We start from the raw sequence: 20736 nt of genomic DNA, 5'->3' as shown, positions 1-20736 counted from the left end.
CTGTGAAAGCAGAGTCCTAACCACTGGACTGCAGGGAATTCCCATCTTAAGCATTCTGAAGGGTGCGGTTCGGTGGTAATAAATACATTCATAATGTTGTGCAGCCATCAGCGCCAACCGTCTCTAAAGCTCGTTCATCTTGTAGAATTGAAGCTCTGCCCCCATTAAGCGAGCACTCCCCATTTCCCCTCCTCCCAGAAACATCCTTTGACTTTCTCTTCGTATGATTTTGACTAAGTGTCTCGTGTAGGTGGGATCACACAGTATTTGTCTTTCTGTGACTGGCTACCTGGTACGTACTGTCCTCGAGCTTTACCCGTGGTGTAGCTTGTTTCAGAATTGCTTTCCTTCTCCAGGCTGAACGATATTCCACTGCATGCATAGGCCACACTTTGCTTATCCATTCACCTGCTTACGGACACTTGGATCCACTTCCACATTTTAACTATTTTGAATAATTCTGCTGTGAATATTGGGTGTACAAATATCTCTTTGAGACCCTGCTTTCAGTTCTCCAGGGTATATACGCAGAAGTAGAGCTGCGGGATCACGTGGTGATTCTATTTTGAATATTCCTGGGAACTACCATAGTGTTTTGCATAGTGGCTGTACCATTTTACCTTCTTACCAACAGTGCACAGGTGTTCATATTTCTCTACATTCTCTCAATGTGGTATCTCATGGTAGTTTTGATTTGAATTTCCCTAATGATCAGTGATGTTGAGCTGCATTTCATGTGCTTCTTGGCCACTCGTATATCTTCTTTGGAGAAATGTCTGTTCAAGTATTCTTCTCATTTTTGAATTAGGCTGTTTGTTTTCTTGTTGAATTTTAGGAGTTTTTTTTTTTTTTTGCGGTACGTGGGCCTCTCACTGCTGTGGCCTCTCCCGTTGCAGAGCACAGGCTCCGGACGCGCAGGCTCAGCGGCCATGGCTCACGGGCCCAGCCGCTCCGCGGCATGTGGGATCTTCCCGGACCGGGGCACGAACCCGCGTCCCCTGCATCGGCAGGCGGACTCTCAACCACTGCGCCACCAGGGAAGCCCGAATTTTAGGAGTTTTATATATTCTGGATATCAATTCCTCATCAGATATCTGCTTTGCAACTATTTTCCTCCGTTCTGTGGGCTGCGTTTTTACTGTTTATAGTTTCTTTTGAGGTGCAAATTTAAAATTTTTTTCATGAAGTCCAATTTGTCTATTTTTTTTCCTTCTGTTACCTGTGCTCTTGGTGTTATATTCAAGAAATAATCACCAAATGCAGTGTCATGAAGGTTTTTTCCTGTTTTCTTCTAAGAGTTTTATAGTTTTAGGTCTTACCTTTAGGTCCTCCATCCATTTTGAGTTAATTTTTGTATATAGTGTAGGTAAGGGTCCATCTTCATTCTTTCGCAGGTGGGTAGCCAGTTTTCCAGCACCGTTGGTTGAAAAGCCTCTTCTTTCCCTGTAGTCTTGGCACTCTAGTCAAACATCATTTGACCATGTATAGGAGGACTTAGTTCTGGTGCAGTAATTTGAAGCTTCTCTCTTTGTTTTCTTCGCCTATGAAGCTAAAGGACATTTTGTGGATTTTTTTCAAAGAACCACCTGTTGGCTCCACTGATTTTCTCTACTGCTTTTATTCTATATCACACTGAGCTCTTCTCTAATCTTAATACTTCCTTCCTTCTTCCAGCTTTGGGTTTAGTTTGTCCTTCTTCTAGTTCCTTAGGGTGTAAAGTTAGGTTGAGGATGTGAGATCTTTCTTGTTTATTTTTTTTAAACTTTAAAAATTTATTTATTTATATTTTAAAATTGTTGGCTGTGTTGTGTCTTCATTGTTGCGCACGGGCTTTTCTCTAGTTGTGTCGAGTGGGGGCTACTCTTCGTGGTGGTGCGCGGGCTTCTCTTGTTGCGGAGCACGGGCTCTAGGGACACGGGCTTCAGTAGTTGTGGCTCGTGGGCTCTAGAGCTCAGGCTCAGTAGTTGTGGCACATGGGCTTAGCTGCTCCGCGGCATGTGGGATCTTCCCGGACCAGGGCTCAAACCCGTGTCCCCTGCATTAGCAGGCGGATTCTTAACCACTGCGCCACAAGGGAAGTCTGAGATCTTTCTTGTTTTTTAATGTAAGTGTGTATAGCTATAAATTTTACCCTTAGCATTATTATTTTCTATGTCTCATAAGTTTTGATATGTTGTATTTTCATTATCAGTCATCTCTAAGCATTTTCTAATTTTCTTTGTGATTTCTTCTTTGATCCATTGGTTGTTTGAGTGTGTTGTTTAATTTCTACATAGTTGTGAATTTTACTTCTGTTACTGATTTCTAACTTTATCCCATGGTGGTTGAAGAAGACACTTTGTATGATATCTATCTTAAAAAATCTACTGAGATTTAATTTGTGGGCTTAACACATGGTCTATTGTAGAAATTGTCCCATGTGCACTTGAGAAGAATGTGTGTTCTGTTGTCGGGTGGGGTGTTCTGCACATGTCTGTTCCATCTAGTTGGTTTAGCACATTATTTCAGTCCCCTGTTTCCTTATCTTCTCTCTGGTTGCTCTGTCCTTTATTGAGAGGGGAGTGTTGAAGTCTCCATTAGTGTAGAACTCTCTATTTCTTCCTTCAGTTCAGACAGTTTTGCTTCATATATTTTGATGGTCTGTTTCCAGGTACGTAATGACTAATGACGTTGAGCAGTTTTTCATGTGCCTATTGACAATCTGTGTATCTTCTCTGGATAAATGTTTATTCATATCCTTTGGTCATTTAAAAATTGGGTTATTTGTCTTTTTATTATGGAGTTGTAAGTGTTCCTTATATATTCTGAACACTAGACCCTTACTCATTATGATTTGAAAACGTTTTCTCCCATTCTGTAGGTTGTGTTTTCACTTTCTTGATAGTATCCTTTGTTGCATGAAAGTTTGAAATTTTGATGAAGTTCAATTTACCTATTTCTTCTTTTTTGCTTGTGTTTTTGGTGTCATATCTAAAAATCTATTGCCAGATCCAAGGTCACGAAGATTTACACCTATGTTTTCTTCTAACCGCTTTATAGATTTATTGGGCCTTTGGTCCATTTCGTGTTAATTTTTGTATGTGGTGTGAGGTAGGGATCCAACTTCATTCTTTTGCAAATGGATGTAGAATTATCACAGCACCATTTGTTAAAGAGATTATTCTTTTCACACACTTCCTGATTTTAGCAATTGCTATAAAACTGCAATAATTGATTCAGTGTGGTCTTGGTGTGGAGATAGACACAAAAATCAGTGTAACAGAACAGAGTCCAGAAATAGCTCCACACATAGGTCCAATGGTACTTTGAAAAAGGTGCAAAAGCAATTCAATGGAGAAAGTATAATCTCTAGACAAATGATGCTGGAAGAACTGGACATCCATATGCAAGAAAAATGAATCTTGACCTAAATCTCACACCTTATAGGAAAATTAACTCAAGATGGATATTGTATGTAAGTGTGAAACGTAAAACTATAACACTTTTAGAAGAAAAGAGGGGAGAAAATCTTTGTGATCTGGGGTTTGCCGATGTCAATGGATCATTCCACACAAGAAAAAATTGGGTGCATTGGACTTCATCAAAATGAAAAACTTTTGTGCTACGAATGACTGTTAAGTGAATAAAAAGGCAAGCCGCAGACAGGGAGAAAATATTTGCAAGTCAAAAATCTGGTGAAGGCCTTGTATTCAGAATACAGAAAGAGCTCTCAAAACTCCACACTAAGAAAATAAACAACCCACTGAAAGATCGGGCTAAGGCTCTGAACAGACATTTTTCCGAAGAAGATATACATATGGCTGATAAGCACATGAAAAGATGCTCAACATCATTAGTCTTTCGGGAACTGCAGGTCAAAACTGCAATGAGACACCACTTCAGACCCATAGAATAACTGTAATCAAAAAGACAGACCCATAACAAATGTTGGTGAGGATGTGGAGATGCTGGAACGCTCCTACATTGCTGTTGGGAATGTAAAATGGTGCAGCTGCTGTGGAAAACAGTTTAAATATAGTCACCATATGACCCAACAATTCTATTCCTAGATATCTACTCAGGATAAGTGAAAACATATATCCACACAGAGAGCTTAGACAGGAATGTTCATGGCAGCGTCATTCCTAGTATGTAAAAACTGGGAACGACCCAGATGCCCATCAACTGACGAATGACGACCAAACATGGTGTAACTAAGGAATGAGGTACTATTGACACATGCTACAGTGTGGATGAGCCTGAAAACACTCTAAGTGAAAGTGTCCGGTCCTGTAGGATTCCATTTATATGAAATGCCCAGAACAGGCAAGCCCACAGAGACAGGAAGTAGATTCGTGGTTGCCAGGGGCTTGCTTCGGGGTAGGGGAGTGACTACCTAATAGCGCGGGATTTCTCTCTGGGGTGATAAAAATGTTCAGAAGTTAGATTATGATGGTGGTTGCACAACTCTGAATGCACTAGAAGCCACTGCATTACGCTTTCTATATATGTACTTTACGGTATGTAAATGACATCTCAATACAGCTGTTTGTTTTTAAAAGGATAAAAGACCTGAACGGAACTTCACTAAAGAGAATGCAGCATTCAGCACAGGGAAAGTTCTTCAAAGTCATCAGTTATAAGAGAAATGGAATTAAAACCAGGATGGGATAGCCTCGCACGCCCATTAGAAGAGCTAAAACAAAATCTCCAACAAGAGACTGATGAGAACGAGTGCTGTTGAGGGCGTGGAGCAACTGGAACTCTCACAGGCTGCTGTGGTATGCGAAATGGTACCAGTACCCTGGAGACCAGTGTGGCCGCTTCTTAGAAAGTGAGTCACATGCCTGACAAATGATCAAGCGATCCCACTGCTGGGCATTTGTCCAAGAGAAATTCAAACTTATGTTCGCAAAAACCTGTACACAAATGCCTATGGTGGCTTTATTCATAACTGCCAAGACTGGAAACAACCCAAACATCACCTAGTGGGTGAAGGATAAGCAAATTGCGGTCCATCCACACACGGAATACCGTTCATTGTTAAAAAGGAACGAACCACTGAAACACGTAATCACCTGGGTGACTCTCAAAGCATTATGCTGAATGAGAGAAGCCGGACCTGGGACCTCTCTGGTGGCGCAGTGGTTAAGAATCTGCCTGCCGCAAGAGGGAGGAGATATGGGGACATATGTCTATGTACAGCTGATTCACTTTGTTATACAGCAGCAACTAACACACCATTGTAAGGCAATTACACTCCAATAAAGATGTTAAAAAAAAAAAAAAAAGAATCTGCCTGCCAGTGCAGCGGACATGGGTTCGAGCCCTGGTCCAAGAAGATCCCACATGCCATGGAGCAACCAAGCCCGTGCACCGCAACTGCTGAGCCTTCGCTCTAGAGCCTGTGAGCCACAACTGCTGAGCCCATGTGCCACAACTACTGAAGCCTGCGTGCCTAGAGCCCGTGCTCTGCAACAAAGAGAAGCCACTGCGATGAGAAGCCTGCGCACCACAACGAAGAGTAGCCCCCGCTCGCTGCAACTAGAGAAAGCCCGTGCGCAGCAACAAAGACCCAACGCGGCCAAAGATAAATAAATAAATAAATGGGGGAAAAAAAAAACACTTTAAAAAAAGAAAAGCCGGACCCAAAAGATAACACACTGTAGGCTTCCATTTACATGACATTCTCAAGAAGACAAAGCTATGGTGATGGGGAAGAGATCCGTGACTCTGAGTAGGAGGAAGAGGTGAGTATAAAGGGTGAGCACAGGGGAGATTTTTAGGGTCTTGGGGGATTCTGTGTCCCAACTGATGTGGCTACAGGAGTCTGTACCTGTGCTAACATTCACAGAACTGTACATCTTTCAAAAAGTCAATTTTCTGTATAACTCAAAAATAAAAATATATAAATAACTTAAAAACACAACCATCACAGTAAAATTGATTCAGTTAAGAATTCTCCATGAGTGCTAAGTTGAGAGGGATTTTAATGAGGAAAAGGATACTTATCGAATCCAAAGTGCATCCTCATTAAGTATTTAATCATTACAAAGGGAAAAAGAGTAACTTCACAGTAGGGAAAGCTGGTGGACACCACCTCCATCAGTTGGTCGAGGATAACGCCACCACTCATGGGTAAGCTGACGTCAGGCACCTGCCTGTCTGACATGCATTGCTCCTGTGGAATTCCTGCCAGAAAAATAAAGTGTGAATCTATTCATGCAGAAACATGAGAAAACCCCCCAGCAGAGGGACATCCTGCAAAACAGCTTGTCTCCTCTCTTTAAAAACGTCTGTGTCATGAAAGACACAAATGGCTGAGGATCTGTTTCAGGTTAAGGAAACTAAGAGCCTTGACCACCAAAACCAACGTGTGATCCTGGATTGGGAAAAATACAGCTACGAAAGATATCACTGGGACAAGTGACACAAGTAGAAGCTGGACTGCAGACTGAGGGATCGTATCAACTGGAAACGTACACTGAAGTATTAAGGGGTCGAGGCAATGATTTATGCAACCTTTTCTCAAATGTTTCAGAGACAATAATATAAGCGGACAGAGAGAGAGACAGAGAACAATACAGCAGACAGGGCAGGTATGAAGAATTAGTGATGTGGACGCAGGGCATAAGGCAGTGTTCTTGGTCCCCTTCTTGCAACTCTTCTGTAAGTTTGAAATTGTTTCAGAAAAGAAGTTGACATGTGTGGACTCAACTCCTGCTTCCAACCGCAGAGAAGTGGCGGGAAGGCCAGCCCGTGTCCAGAAATGACTGTGAAACTGGACGAAGTCCGGCAGCAGCTGCTCCAGTCAGTGGACACTGGACCCTCAGGGCCGTGAGCTCTCAAGCGCCCACCCTCCTGGCTCCCCGGGGACAGTCTGACCACAGCCCTGAAGCAGGGCTCCAAGCAGAGCACGGTGGTCCCCGCAAGCTCGGAGGCCGAAGCTGGGGTTTTCAGTAGTTCAAAACTGGAAGTGGAATACTACACAGCAGTGAAAAAAACCAAACACCTCCCAAATGCAGCAGCAAGGGCGCATGTCACAAACATGACGGCAGGTGAGAGAAGCCAGAAAAAAGAACACAAAGTGCACATTCCATTCACGCAAAGCGACGTATAGCGGGAGGGGCCAAGGCAGCGGTTGGCTTTGAGGGCATGAGGCAGCGCTCTATTTCTTGATCTGGTGGTCAAGCACGTTTGTAATTTGTGCACGTTTCTCTAAGTCGTTCAAGGGCAGGCTGGAGCCCTGTCTCCTTTGGTGCCCGGTCCTTTCCCCGCCCAAAGCCTCCTGCATCAGTTCATCCCAAGAGCCCCTGAGGCCACCGGCTCCTGAGGCAGGTTATTCCCAACTGCCCAGCTGAGGGGAGCTCTGTTCAAAGAGCAGAAAAGCCAGGCTGCAGAGTTGCTAAGGCTCTTCCTGTTCCCCAGGGAAATTTCTGAACCTGGGGGTGGGGAGGCTGGCTTAGCACTGAGGCCTCTCCCTCCCCCACTCCAGGGGCCCAGGGGAACCGAGCAAGGTGCAGGAGAAGCTAGGTGATGCAGCAAATGCCCACCTGCTCCCTTCTTTCTCCTGGGCCCAGAGAAGGCTGGCCGTGGAGGGGGTTGGTGAGCCTGCAGCCCTCCCCTGGTTCTCCCCCGTGTCCCCAGCCCCACTGCAGGGCTGCCCCTTCTTGGCGCGAGAGGCTGGTCCCTCCCCATCTCTGGTTGGCCTCCCAGCCTGCAATGGGCCAAATGGGGGGCCTGGCCACTCCCTCTTCCTGGCGCCAGGCTGGAGCCCCTGACCCTGCAGGGCCCAGCCCGCCAGACCCCCTCTCTGCTCGCCGGAAGCAGGGGGAGCTGGGCTAGCGCAGGCAGGGCTGCCGCTGCCCTCTAAGCGTGGGTGCCCGCCCCCCGCCCCGGGTGCCTGGGGAGTGAGGGCCTGTGGGGAGGAGCCTGCGAGCCGCAGCTCCTTCACCATGGTGACGGCTCCCTGCTGCGTGGCAGGTACCGGTGGCCCGATGGCTCCAGTGGCCCCAGCATGGGTGGGCATGGGTGGGGGCAGGGCAGGCCAGCTGCCGTCCTCTCTGAGGGGCTGTGTCCCCCTCTCTAGGCTTCCCTGGCTGGTCAGGTCAGCCTCAGCCTCGCAAACCCTCCCAGACACACTGGGCTTGGCAGGAGGTGTGTTTGGGGGCCTGGACTGTCCAGTCAGTGGCCCCGGCTTACTTTCACATGGCCCAGAACCCGAGCACAGGGCTGGCAGGCTGGTGGGGCCTTGGCTGGCCTTGGGGGCTTGCTGGTGTGCACGTGGCCCGGCCCCGCTCCCTTCTCTGATTAGGGGCCATGACCTTGCTCTTCTGAGGGGATCTGGTAGCCAAGAGCACCTCTTCACCATGGAGACCACTTAACTTGTGGCCTCAAGGGCATCTCAGTCCCCTGGGTGCCCAGCCTGGAGAGCCAGGGGCAGGGGAATGTGTCCCTGAGGCCGTCCAGGGGCCTGCTGCCCAGGTAGGCTGGGAGACAGGTGCGACTGACCCCACATGTAAGGATGCACACCAATGCCCCAGGGACAGAGGGCAGCCTGTGGCCCGAGGCCAGGGGTCGATGTCATTCTGAGACACCCGCAGCCCTCCCTCCCCCCCGCCCCCCCCCTCAGGCCGCTGTCTGGGCCCCTGTGACCATCACCCGGGTTGCTGGCCCCTACCTGCTGGGGCCGTGGCCCCCCAGGAAGGCACACGCACAGGTGAAAAGCTCTGCATTTGCAGGTTATTATTAACCCGGCAGTGACATCACCCGCAGCCAATGGGAGGCGGGTTTATTTCCAGGGCTGACAGCTTGATAACGGTTAATTTTAGCTGGATCTTCTTTCCCCAGGCTCGTGAAAATCCCTGCCCGCCAAAGAGGGGGCTGTCTGTGTCGCCCCGCCCCAAACAGCTCGTGTCTGGGCCTGGGAGCTACAGGAGGGGCTGAGAAGGCGGGGCCTGTACTCCTCCCTCTGCCCGCTGCCCAGAAAGTGCCCTGGGAGCCCGTACCAGCCTCATTAGCAGGAGCCCTTTCTTTGCTCGTCCCCCCCACCCATACCCTTGGCTGCTACGGGGGCCGCTGTGACCAGTGGCTCAGGTGTGGGAAAAGGGCTACAGGGGCGGAGCCTGACCTGGGAGAGGGGAAGAGCACAGCTGGGACCTGGGCGGGCTTGTCCAGAAGTACCGCTGCCCCAGCTCAGGCCTTCCAAGCCTTCCGCGAGCTCTGCCCTCCTTGCTGTGTGACCTTGGGCACTGTGCTTTGCTTCTCTGTGCCCAGCTGCCTCTCGGTCCATGGGTCCTCAGGCTGCCTGGGAGCCCCACCACGCAAGGCTTGGTGACTGTGGCTGTTCAGTGCATCACATAGTGTTTAGTATTGCTTAGTATTCCATAGTTATTCAGTACCAGTCAGTGATTAGTAGTTATTTAGTACTGTTCAGTGGTTATTAAGTACGAATCAGTAGTTAGTAGTAGTCATTAAACACTATTCAGTAGTTAGCAGCTGTTCACCAGTTAGCTGGACCACGCGGTGGTTAGCAGCTGTTCACCAGTTAGCTGGGCCACGCGGTGGTTAGCAGCTGTTCACCAGTTAGCTGGGCCACGCGGTGGTTAGCAGCTGTTCACCAGTTAGCTGGACCACGCGGCCGTGCAGCCCTGCGCTGCTGGTCGGGGTTAGGTAGCACCATACCTCCCTCCGTGTCTCCACTGTGTGAGCCCAGCGTCTCCAGACACCATGTTGCTCGGGCTCCCAGGGCCCTGCAGGTGGTCCGGCTGAGGACGGATGGGCAAGTCCTGGGGACACGGAGGCCTCTTGGGGGCACCACTGGAGACCCCTGCCTCAGGTCAGCGAGCAGGTCCTTGCGGGGGGACGCTGGTTTCCACTAGCAGCGGCCATTGCTCTGGGGAGCACGGCCTCCCAGCCCCTGGTGCAGGCAGCCCAGTGCGGTTTGGTTCCTGCCAGGCGACAGCAGCGGGTGAGCCCAGAGCAGAGAGGCGAGCCTCAGGCCTGTGCTTCAGGCCTCTGAGGCTTCCGGCAGCTGGAGATCCCTGGGGGAAGTTGGGGTGGCGTCCACAGGGACCCGGGCCTCCTGCCCCCTCGGTCCGTCCCATGCCAGCCTCCGTCAGTCACGGCATCTCCCAGATCCTGCCTAACCTTCGGCAGAAGGGGACGCATTAAACAGAGGCCAGCTGGGCAGGGCGGGGGGGCCGTGCTTTCCGCACAGGCGTTTATTTTTAATTCCTGGCTCCTGTTTGATGGCATCAGCAGACGAGGAGGTGCCGGGTCACTTGCCAGCCCCTCTCGCCCGGTCTGTGGGCGGACACAGCGCCCGGTCTGTGGGCGGACACAGTGCCCGGTCTGTGGGTGGACACAGTGCCCGGTCTGCGGGCGGATACAGCGCCCGGTCTGTGGGCGGACACACTCCCCTCCCGGAGAGACCCTCCCCACGGGGCAGGGAGACCTGCTTGGCGCCCAACCACTGCCCCGGCCCATCTTTACTTCCTTACCTGCTGGGGGGGTCCCACCTCTGGGGGCTCCCCGTGGGCACTGCCCCATCAGGAGGTGCTGATCCCTGGGCCTCTGCTCCCCCCACACACATTTTTTGAGACCCTGCCCCAACTTCTCCAAGACCGTGACCCTAACCTGAGTGTCCTCGGGCTCTGAGGCAGATGGAGACACGGCCATGGGGAGATGCGGTAATGGGTGAGCTGACAAGGTTGGAGGTCCCGGAAGAGGCCATGACCCTGGTCTTCACTAACCCATCCCCCCCCCACCCCGAAACCCATTTTGGTCATTGCCCTGGTCTGCCCAGGATCCTCAGGGACATTGCACTTCCTACAGATCGAGGGGAGGCCTCAGGGCCACAGTCTGGGACTCTCTCTGGGAGCTGATTTCTTTCCTTGGCAAACTCTGCGTCCCTGGGAACCCGGCCTGTGTGTGCAGACCAGGGCAGCCCTCAAAGATTTCAGTGGGCTCTGGGGGCGGACTTCAAGTGTTCCCTGTACCAAAAGGGGCCCAGGGTGGAAAACAGTTCTTCCCAGGGCTTGGAGGGAGGGTGAGCTGACTGGATCTGCGGATGCAGCCTCAGGCCACTTGGCCGAGCTGAGGGGACCCTGGAGGCCACAGTTTCCGTGCCACACCACGGGGCCGGGGTGCAGAGCCTGGCTCTGGGGGCCTGCTGGGGCAAACCTGTGTGGCAGGCACATGGGGGGCAGGGGACTTGGAAAGAAGCAGATTCTGGGGTCCCACCAGGGGGCCTGCACCCCCTGCGTCACCCCGGAGAGATGCCTCAGAACACAGCACCACGTAAATCAGGTGCCGGCAGGACAGCCGCCCAGACGCCGACCTCAGCCACCCCCCAGGCCTGCCCTGCTCCTCCCCTGCCCCCACCGGCCCCATCCTCGCGGACTGGCCCTTCCCTGGGACCTCCTTTTGGATCCAAATGTCTTTTTGTGCTCGGCGCTGCGCTGCTCTCCCCTCGCGTGCCCGAGCCTGGCGTTTCAGCCTTGCGGTATCTGCCCTCTGCCGCTAGCTGTTTCTCTCCAGGCCTCTCTCCATCTCTGCGCCTCCCTCCTTTCGGCTCCCTCTCCGCATCCGGCTCTCGCCGCCCCCGCCTGTTTGGCTCTCCCCGCCAGCGCTCCCTCCGGGTGCGTCTCGTCTCCGCCTTTGTAGTTCCCTCCCTCGCCACATGCTCCTCTCGCGTCCCTGTCGCGCTCGCGTGCGCCCGCGGGCCCGCTGTCCCTGCATCCCTGCATCCCTCGCATCCCCGCCCCCGGCCCCGCCCGCGCCGGTGCCGCATTGCCGTACTGCAGGGGTGCAGTGCACTGCGCCTGCTCCGTCAATAGGTGGACCCCCCTCCTGGAGAGATAAAACCGCCGGCGCCGGCGCCGCCAGTCCCTCTGGCTGAGACCTCGGCTCCGGGTAAGGACGCTGGGCCTCCGGGTCCCCACCCCCGCCCCCAGCTTTCCGCAGAGGGTCCCTTCCCCGGGGACCAGTCCCAGGGGCAGAGACTGGTCGGCCCGGCGCCTGGCGAGGCTGCGCTGCTCCCCGAGGAGATCGGCTGCCCGCCCGGGGACTCCGGACCCAGCACCGGGGTCAGTCCCCCGGGCGGCCCTGGGTGGGGTGGGGGCACCGCGGTAGCGCTTGTTTACGGGGCTGCCGCGGCGGGGCCGAGTCTCCTGGGCGGTGGCGATCAACCTGCAGCCGTGACCTTGGGATCGCCGTGGGGGGGGCCCTGTGGGGTTCGGGAAGGGTCGTCAGCGCTGGGGGCTGGTGAGGGTGGGCGCTGGGGGTGCCCCCCCCGACGTAGAGGGGGAGGGGAGGCTGTGAGACCTGAGGGGTCCTTGCCACCCCGCCTCCGCCCGGGCAGGCGGTGTCCGCACCCAGGGGTCCGCACCCTGGGGTGCGCCGCTTTCTCCCGCTTTCCCTTCCCCAGCCACCTGCCCCCCCCCCCCACGGGCTGCCTAGGTTTCTCCATTGACCTCCAGGATGAGGCAGGGGCTGTGACTCTGTGACCAGAGGGAAGGGGGAGGGCATGGCCCTCTGCCCCCACCAGGCTGAGGGCATCTCTGTCTGGCATCTGCTGAGCATGGCTGCTGGGGCCAGATTCTCCCTGCTCTGGACACAGCAGGGACCCCCACCTCCCTGCCCTAGTGCCTGCCCCCGTCCAGACCCCTGGGAGGGCCCGAGCTGGACACAGCAGGGACCCCCACCTCCCTGCCCTACTGCCTGCCCCCGTCCAGACCCCGGGGGGGGGGCCCGAGCTATTCTGGGTCCCTGATCTGGGCACCGCATCGCCCTGCTTGAGCTCTGGGCCAGGCGTCTCCCCGGTGCCAGCCTTCCGGGCAGGGATGAGGGGAAGATGGTGCCGTCCCTGCTCGAGGAGGGGAGTGGGAAGCACTGACCGTCTCTCCACCGTGGCAGCTCTGCGGGGCGGGGGGTGGGGGCTGGGATCGGGTGGGCGCGGTGTCCCAGCCCAAGGCCGGGGCCGGGGCACTGGAGAGCGGGGCAGGGTGACTCATCACCGGCTCCTGACTGGTCACGGGGCTCGCCAGGCTGGTGTTCCTCGGTGTCTCCGGACGGGGTTAGCCTCTCAGGGTGGGGGGCTCTGTAGGCACAGCACTCAGACGTGTGCGGCTACTGGACTGTTTGGGCTTTATGCCCCCGGGCTCTGCTCAGCTAAACACGGACACCTGGCTCCGGCCTTGGGGGCCCGGACTGTGCTCCGGGTGTGCTCCCAACCTGTGCAGGGCAGGGCTTTGCTGGGCTTCTCTCTGAGGCCCCCCATCACCTTTGCTCCCCACCTCGACCCACAGAGTCACTGCTCAGCGTGCCCCTCGCCCTGAGCCAGAACACCCCAGGTCGCGCCAGCCCCTCCCCACACCCCGGGCAGGATGGGCAAGGAGAAGACCCACATCAACATCGTGGTCATCGGCCACGTGGACTCAGGCAAGTCCACCACGACCGGCCACCTCATCTACAAATGCGGGGGCATCGACAAGAGGACCATCGAGAAGTTTGAAAAGGAGGCGGCCGAGGTGAGCCCTGAGGGGGGCTCCCACCTTCGCCTCCACGTGAGGTTGGGTTCTCACAGGGCAGCCGGGCTGATGCTTCCCTGACCCCGGGGCACATAGCTCAGATGAACTCCTCTGGGGCAAGAGGGGTGTGAGCCCCAAGGACCCCACCTGGGAGATGTGTGTGTCGCAGCATCCGGATGGGAAAGGCATGGGGGCAGCTGGGGGAACCTCTCTCTGAGGAGGTGCCTGGTCGGGGGGAGGTGGGATGACCTGCCGGACCAGACCCCGGCAGCGGAGGGGCTGGAGGTGCATTTCTCCCAGGATAGGTCACTGTCTCTGAGCCCCCAGGGTTGGGTTCCCGTGTCCCCGGGGCTGAGGTCTGGGACTGGAGGTGGCGCTGTCCTCGCTTGTCCCGGGGCTGGGCCAGGACTCAGAGCGGCTATTAATAGCTGATTGATGGGCACCCAGCCCATCAGCTCCATTTTCTCCTGCCGGCCCGGGGCAGGCTGCCTGTCCAGGGTAGCACCCTTTTTTTGGGGGAGTCTTTGTCACCTGGCGAGGAGGAGAGGGGCCCTGATGGCTGACCCCCCATTTCTCGAAGCTGATCCTCTCAAGCGTCCGAGACCCACGGGTGGGAAGTGTCCATGGAGTGGGGTCTGCTCTCTGTGCCTCACACCTCCACCCCTGAGCTCTGGGGGAAGCTCCTGTTGGGGAGCTGTAAGGGGTCTCACCTGGATGGCCGGTGCCAGGGCTCAGGAGGGGCAGCTGCTGGCCTGGGCTGCGGGGATGCTCCTGGGCCCCAAAGCTGTGTCTCTTCTTCCCTGCGGGGCTGGTGTTGAGGGGCGCTGAGGGCGTTCGCAGGGCGTCTGGTTCGGGTCTAGCTGGACCCTGGCTGGGCAGCCTCCCTGGAGGGCAGAGCCCTGTCCGTGCATGGCCCTGGCAGGGAGCTTTGACCAGCTGGGCAGTGACCACAGCTGCCACCCTGACCGCAGCCCTGACCCTGGGCATGGGAGTCTCACTGGGCACTTGGCACAGGTGTTGGGAGAGGGCGGCCCGGCCTCGCTTTCCCTGGTCAGGTGGGGCGGGGAGTGGAGGAGGAGGCTCAGAGCCACTGGGGAGCTTCAGCGGCTGTGGAAAGAACTGGAAAGCCAGGCCCTTCCTTACCACCTCATCTGATTTCTTTCTTTCTTTTTCCCTAAAAAAAAAAAAAAAAAAAAAAAAAAAAAAAACCACAGAGGGGCTTTTTGGTTGGACAGCCTGAAGCCTAGCGGGGTCATCAGCTGACACAGGGATCTGGGGGGTGTGGTGGGGGGGACCCTGGCTTCAGATAAAGGGAAGCCCTCAGCCAGGGGAGGGCTTGAAACCAGGGCGGCTCTCAGGCTGCTCCCAGGCCCTTGCGCCCCCTGCTGGTGGAGCCCGTTTAGGCGGCAGGAGGCCGGCCGGGGCAGGGCATGGATGAGGTCCTGGTGTCCCCGGTTCCGGAGGTGGGTCCAGAGCCCCAGGGTTCCAGCAGTAGCGAGGGGTCTCTCTGCTGTGACATGCTGCTCCCGCGCCCCAGGGGGACCCGAGTCCCGGTCCCGTCCTGAACCACGTCCCCACCCCTCCAGATGGGGAAGGGCTCCTTCAAGTACGCCTGGGTGCTGGACAAGCTGAAAGCCGAGCGGGAGCGCGGCATCACCATCGACATCTCCCTCTGGAAATTCGAGACCACCAAGTACTACATCACCATCATCGACGCCCCGGGCCACCGCGACTTCATCAAGAACATGATCACAGGCACATCCCAGGTGGGCGGGGCCTCGGGGGCCTGGGGGACGGGAGGTGGGGCGGGGGCACCGTTCAGGAGAGCCTGGGGCACCCTGGAATCGGTGAGCGGTAGCTGGGTCTCCTCTGCTTCCTCGCCAGGGCATGAGACCCCTCACCTTTGTCACCACGCGCCCCCCCAAAGAACTAAGTGTCCAGGCATCTCAGCCTGGCAAGGGTGCCTGTAAGGACAGCCAGCCACTGTCAGGGCCGCCTTCACAGGAGACACAGAGGCCAGAATGGGGACATGGAAATGTGGGCAGAAATGCCCCCGGACAGTCCGACATTGCCAGGGCATTCACACAGACAGACAGACAGACACTGCCCCTAAGGTTGGGACCCCCAGGTCCCATGCCCAGGCGATGGCCCAGGCCCCTGTCTGCTGCCCAGAGGGGCCTGGGCTTGGGTGCTGGGCGAGGTCTGGGCTCACCTTACCCGACCTGCCGGGCAGGCGGACTGCGCCGTGTTGATCGTAGCGGCGGGAGTGGGCGAGTTTGAGGCGGGCATCTCCAAGAACGGGCAGACCCGGGAGCACGCACTGCTGGCCTACACGCTGGGCGTGAAGCAGCTTATCGTGGGGGTCAACAAGATGGACTCCACGGAGCCCGCCTACAGCGAGAAGCGCTACGACGAGATCGTCAAGGAGGTCAGCGCCTATATCAAGAAGATCGGCTACAACCCAGCCACCGTGCCCTTCGTGCCCATCTCGGGCTGGCACGGCGACAACATGCTGGAACCCTCGCCCAACGTGAGTGCCCAGCAGCGGTGGGGCTGCTCAGACCTCCCCCTGAGGGCCCTGGGTCAGGGCGGGCACAGACAGCCAGCAGGAGGAAGTGCGGTACCAGCCTCCTGTGGGTGTCCGCGCTGCTGGAAGCCCCAGACTCCTTGGGGGCCGGACGCTCTGCCCTCAGCTCAGCCTCCCTGTGAGGCTGGCAGAAGCCACTGCAGCCCCTTCTCTGGCCAGGGACACGCCCCCCTCGCCCCCCAGGCTGACACTGCGGGGGCAGCGGCTGCCGGGGCCCAGGCCCACTTGCCCTGTCTCTGTCTCCAGAGATCTGCGTGGCAGGGTTGCATCTCCCCCAGGGGCCAAGGCCACGGGGCCTCCCAGGCCCCTCCCCGAGGTCCAGGGCAGGCCGGGACAGCAAAGAGCCGAGGGCTGGCTCTCTGGGGCCAGCTGGGAAGCTGGCGGCTCTGGCAGCCCATGTCCTGGGGACTCTGACTCGGCAGGAGGTGATGAGTGGGACCTGGTTGTTTTGAATTTGTGGAGCCCGAGACCAAGTGCCTCACCTGGTCAAGCCAGAGGCCACCCCTGGCCCAGCAGGGGTCACTAGTCCTGGCCAGGCTGCAGCTGCCCACACTGAGGGAGGTGGGCATGGGGGGTATCTCAGGAGAGCCAGGGGAAACTCAGCCCTGCACCTGTGGTTGGGGGCCGCCCCTTCTGGCCGGGCTGCCGGCTTGTATGCCGTGGATCGAGCTCCCCTCGTGGGGTCTCACGTAGGGAGGGGTGAGCCAACCGTGGGCCCGGAGGCCACGGCTGTGGGGTGGGTGGCACGGGGGCACGTGGGCTCTAGGACGGTGCTTTCTTCCTCCTGCACAGATGCCGTGGTTCAAGGGCTGGAAAGTGGAGCGGAAGGAAGGGAACGCCAGTGGCGTGTCCCTGCTGGAGGCCCTGGACACCATCCTGCCCCCCACACGCCCCACAGACAAGCCCCTGCGCCTGCCGCTGCAGGATGTGTACAAGATCGGCGGTGAGTGAGGGCTCCGTGGCCACCGCCCGCTGCAGCACCCACCCTGCAGCCTGGCCAGCTCTGCCCTCAGACCCCCTCCTGAGAATGGGCCCCTGACCAGGAGCATCCGGGCCGGGTTATTTCAGCCCCTTCCCCCATGCTGCACACTTTCCGGGGGGCCACCCATCCACCCATCTCCATCCATGCATCTATCTGTCCATCTATCCACCCCCACCCCCGACCCATCTATTATCCATTTCTTCATCAGTCCATTTATCCACCCACCTCCCCCCGCCCGTCCATCAGTCTGTCCCGAGTTAGCCAGGGTCTTCCTCCCTCCAGATAAGTGCCCAGCCCTATACCAGGAGCTGGTGGCACAGGGAGAGTCGCATATTACTCTCCACTTGGAGATTCCTGTCTTGTGGGAGACACGATCCACTCCAGGAGTGAGAAAAGCTGGTCATGAAATGATATAGAACCATAAACAAGTGTGAGGCCCACGAGGGGGCAGCGATGGGGGACTCCCAGCCAGGAGGCTGTGGCAGAGATGCAGGGGCTGTGTGCAGGATGGGGGTGTCACTCACCCGGCACAGAGAATAGCCACCAGCCTCAGCCTCCGCAATGCCACACGAGCCTCTGTCACAGCCAGGGAGACCGGCTGGAGTCCCCACCGCCCCCGTCCCCCACTCTGGGGAGCATCAGACCCCCACTGGGCAGCCACACAGTATCAGCAGATCCTGAGAAGTGCAGGGGCACCCACGCCCCTTTGGGAGTGACCCTCAGGACAGCAGCGCCAGCGCCAGGCAGGCCACCTTGGGGGGGCTGGGCCTCAATCCGCTCAGGGCTTCTGCCTCACAGGGTGGGACCCCTCCTTGCCCATTCTCCCTGTGCTCTGGGAACTCTCTTCCTCAGTCCCTTCTTCCGCTGGCGGGGCGCGGAAGCCTCCACTTCTGTCTGAATGTCTCAGCGTCCGCCTTGCCCGGGGTCTCCCTGTCCCCTCCCTCCCGCCACGTGGCCACCCCCCACCGGCCAGGGAGGACAGGGCACCCCTGACGCCAGCCTGCCCTCACGGCCCCCTTCCTCTCGGCCCAGGCATTGGCACTGTGCCCGTGGGCCGAGTGGAGACGGGCATCCTCCGGCCGGGCATGGTGGTGACCTTTGCGCCTGTGAACATCACCACGGAGGTGAAGTCAGTGGAGATGCACCACGAGGCGCTGAGCGAGGCCCTGCCCGGGGACAACGTAGGCTTTAACGTGAAGAACGTGTCGGTCAAGGACATCCGCAGGGGCAACGTGTGTGGGGACAGCAAGTCCGACCCACCCCAGGAGGCCGCCCAGTTCACGTCCCAGGTGGGCAGCCCGGTGGCCGGCAGGGCCCCCCCAGTACCAGGGCTGTCCTCAGGTGAGGGGGCTGCCTGGCGCTGGGGAGGACTGAGACCCCCGCTTCGCAGAGTGGGCCACTGAGGCCGGGAAGGGCTGAAGCCGGCCGAGGGCGCAGGTGGGAAGAGCAGGCGGGGTGCACCCCAGCCTCGGTGCTCCTGGCCTCACTGAGGTCCCCCTTTGGTCCTGAAAACGCTTTTATCAGTTTATTGCCTGGGACGGGCCTGTGATACTTAATTCTCCACATTTGCACTGTGTCCTCTTCGGTCACCTCTTTATGTGACTAGGACTTTTTAAATTGGCTTTACTGAGATACAATTGAAATATGATAATCTAAGTCCTGTCTTGTCATCCCCCGTCCTTGCTCTGGCCGCTGGCCCTTTCACACCGTGCCCTCGTCGTTGTTTATCTCTTGTGGCTTTTTAGATGCTTGAAGAGGACCTCGGGGTCCAGGTCCGGGGGCCTGGGTCCCCCCTAGACTGACCTTCCTCCATGGTCGGCACTCTGGGCCCCAGGGACCTGGGGGTGGGCGGAGCCTCCTCCAGCTCTGTGCCCTCCCCCTGTGCCCACCTGCGTGTGCCTGATGGCCTCATGCACCTCTGTCCACAGGTCATCATTCTGAACCACCCTGGGCAGATCAGCGCTGGCTACTCGCCGGTCATTGACTGCCACACAGCCCACATCGCCTGCAAGTTTGCTGAGCTGAAGGAGAAGATTGACCGGCGCTCTGGAAAGAAGTTGGAGGACAACCCCAAGTCCCTGAAGTCCGGCGATGCGGCCATCGTGGAGATGGTCCCGGGGAAGCCCATGTGTGTGGAGAGCTTCTCCCAGTACCCACCTCTCGGTGAGCTGGGGGGTGAGGGAGGGGCAGCCCCGCGGTGGTGGCCAATCCAGGCCAAGGGCAGAGGACCACTGTGGGGGTGGGGTGGACAGAAGGTCCTGCACTTTTGCGCTGCAGCTTAGAGCTTAGCAGGTGGCCCCCGGCCTTGGTCTTTGTCTCATGGAGCACAGGTGGCCCCACTGGGTGGGCCTGGGATGGTATCCTGCTCTGCAGACTCACCCAAGGCCCACAGCTGGTCTGGTGGCAGAGTTAGGACTGGCCGCCTGCCTCCAGCTGGCCGGCCGCACAGATACCCCAAGGACGACCCACAGACCTATATCAGAGAGCTGCCTTATGCAAGGCTGCTGGCCATCTTCAAGATAGCTGAAAGGGTGTGCTGTACTCCGCGCCAGCCTGCCCTAAGTACTGTCCACATACCATTTAATTCCCACAACGATGGCTTGGCGGAGTCCTATGTGTGTTATTCCTGCCACCTAAGGAGACAAGAGCCTCGTACTCCACTGCCCCGCCCCCCCCCCCAAACAGGCGCAGAGAGCTCGGTGCCCAGCGCTAGGGTCCCGCCCCAGGGCCTGGGGCTGGGGAGGATGCTGGGGGCGCGAGTGCGCCTGCGCGCTGTATCCCGGCCCGCGCCTCACGCCCCCTCCCCGCAGGCCGCTTCGCCGTGCGCGACATGCGGCAGACGGTGGCCGTGGGCGTCATCAAGAATGTGGAGAAGAAGAGTGGCGGCGCCGGAAAGGTCACCAAATCGGCGCAGAAGGCGCAGAAGGCGGGCAAGTGAAGCGCGGGCGCCCGCGGCGCGACCCTCCCCGGCGGCGCCGCGCCCCGCCCCCGCCCCTACCCCCGGCCCCGCTCCCGGCGCGGTCCCGGCGCCCCGCCCCCTCGCCAGGCGCATGTCTGCACCTCCGCTTGTAAGAGGCTCTCCGTCAGCGACTGGATGCTCGCCATCAAGGTCCAGTGGAAGTTCTTTAAGAGGAAAAGCGCCCCCGCCGCCGCCCCGGCTTCCGCGTCCAGCCTTTGCCACGCTCAGTGCCCGTTTTACCAATAAACTGAGCGACCCCGGAGCCGTGTGCGCCTGCTGTTGGGGGGTGGGCGGCTTGCCCTGCGGGAGGGCGCTCGTTAGGACCCCTCCTGGCCCCCCACCAAGTTGCCAGCCCCGTCCCACCTGGCGTCCCGCCCAGCACCCACCACCCCTGTGGGCGACCTGGCCAGGTGTCCACCTGTGCTACCCAGGGGGACGGTGGGGCACTGGATCCAGAGTCCAGCTGGTGAGGGGGCTTTGGCGTTCCCCCAGTGGGGGCACCCAGGACAAAGAATGAGTCACTTTGGATCCGCAGAAGCGGGGTTGAACGTGTTGGGGGTCTCTCTGAGAATGGGATGAACTGAGGGCTCCTCCCGCACGAGTGACTGTCACACACACATTGTTGTTCACCCGGGTTTTCAAGCTCCCACGCTCTTGGAAGCCCACTCTTAACGCCCCCAACTCCCAGCCCTAGGCT

The 20736-nt window shown here is 57.5% G+C and overlaps 1 protein-coding gene across 2 annotated transcripts; it reads left to right on the top strand.

Annotated features, from left to right (window-relative positions):
• Positions 1-11736: 11736 nt before the first annotated feature.
• On the top strand, positions 11737-20301 carry EEF1A2 (eukaryotic translation elongation factor 1 alpha 2). 2 transcript variants are annotated; one of them, XM_030841605.2, is made up of 8 exons: positions 11737-11895; positions 13290-13511; positions 15098-15277; positions 15745-16041; positions 16891-17041; positions 18113-18369; positions 19009-19243; positions 19891-20301. In XM_030841605.2, exons 2-8 carry the CDS (start codon positions 13368-13370, stop codon positions 20016-20018), a joined length of 1392 nt encoding a protein of 463 aa, XP_030697465.1. In that variant the 5' UTR covers positions 11737-11895; positions 13290-13367; the 3' UTR covers positions 20019-20301. The 2 variants fall into 2 exon arrangements, with proteins under 2 accessions (XP_030697465.1, XP_030697464.1); XM_030841604.2 differs by lacking the exon at positions 11737-11895 and adding an exon at positions 11919-12068.
• Positions 20302-20736: the final 435 nt, after the last annotated feature.

Source organism: Globicephala melas, chromosome 15, assembly GCF_963455315.2.
Source record: "Globicephala melas chromosome 15, mGloMel1.2, whole genome shotgun sequence".
Classification (NCBI taxonomy): Eukaryota; Metazoa; Chordata; class Mammalia; order Artiodactyla; family Delphinidae; genus Globicephala; species Globicephala melas.
This window is presented reverse-complemented; position numbering and strand designations above follow the sequence as displayed.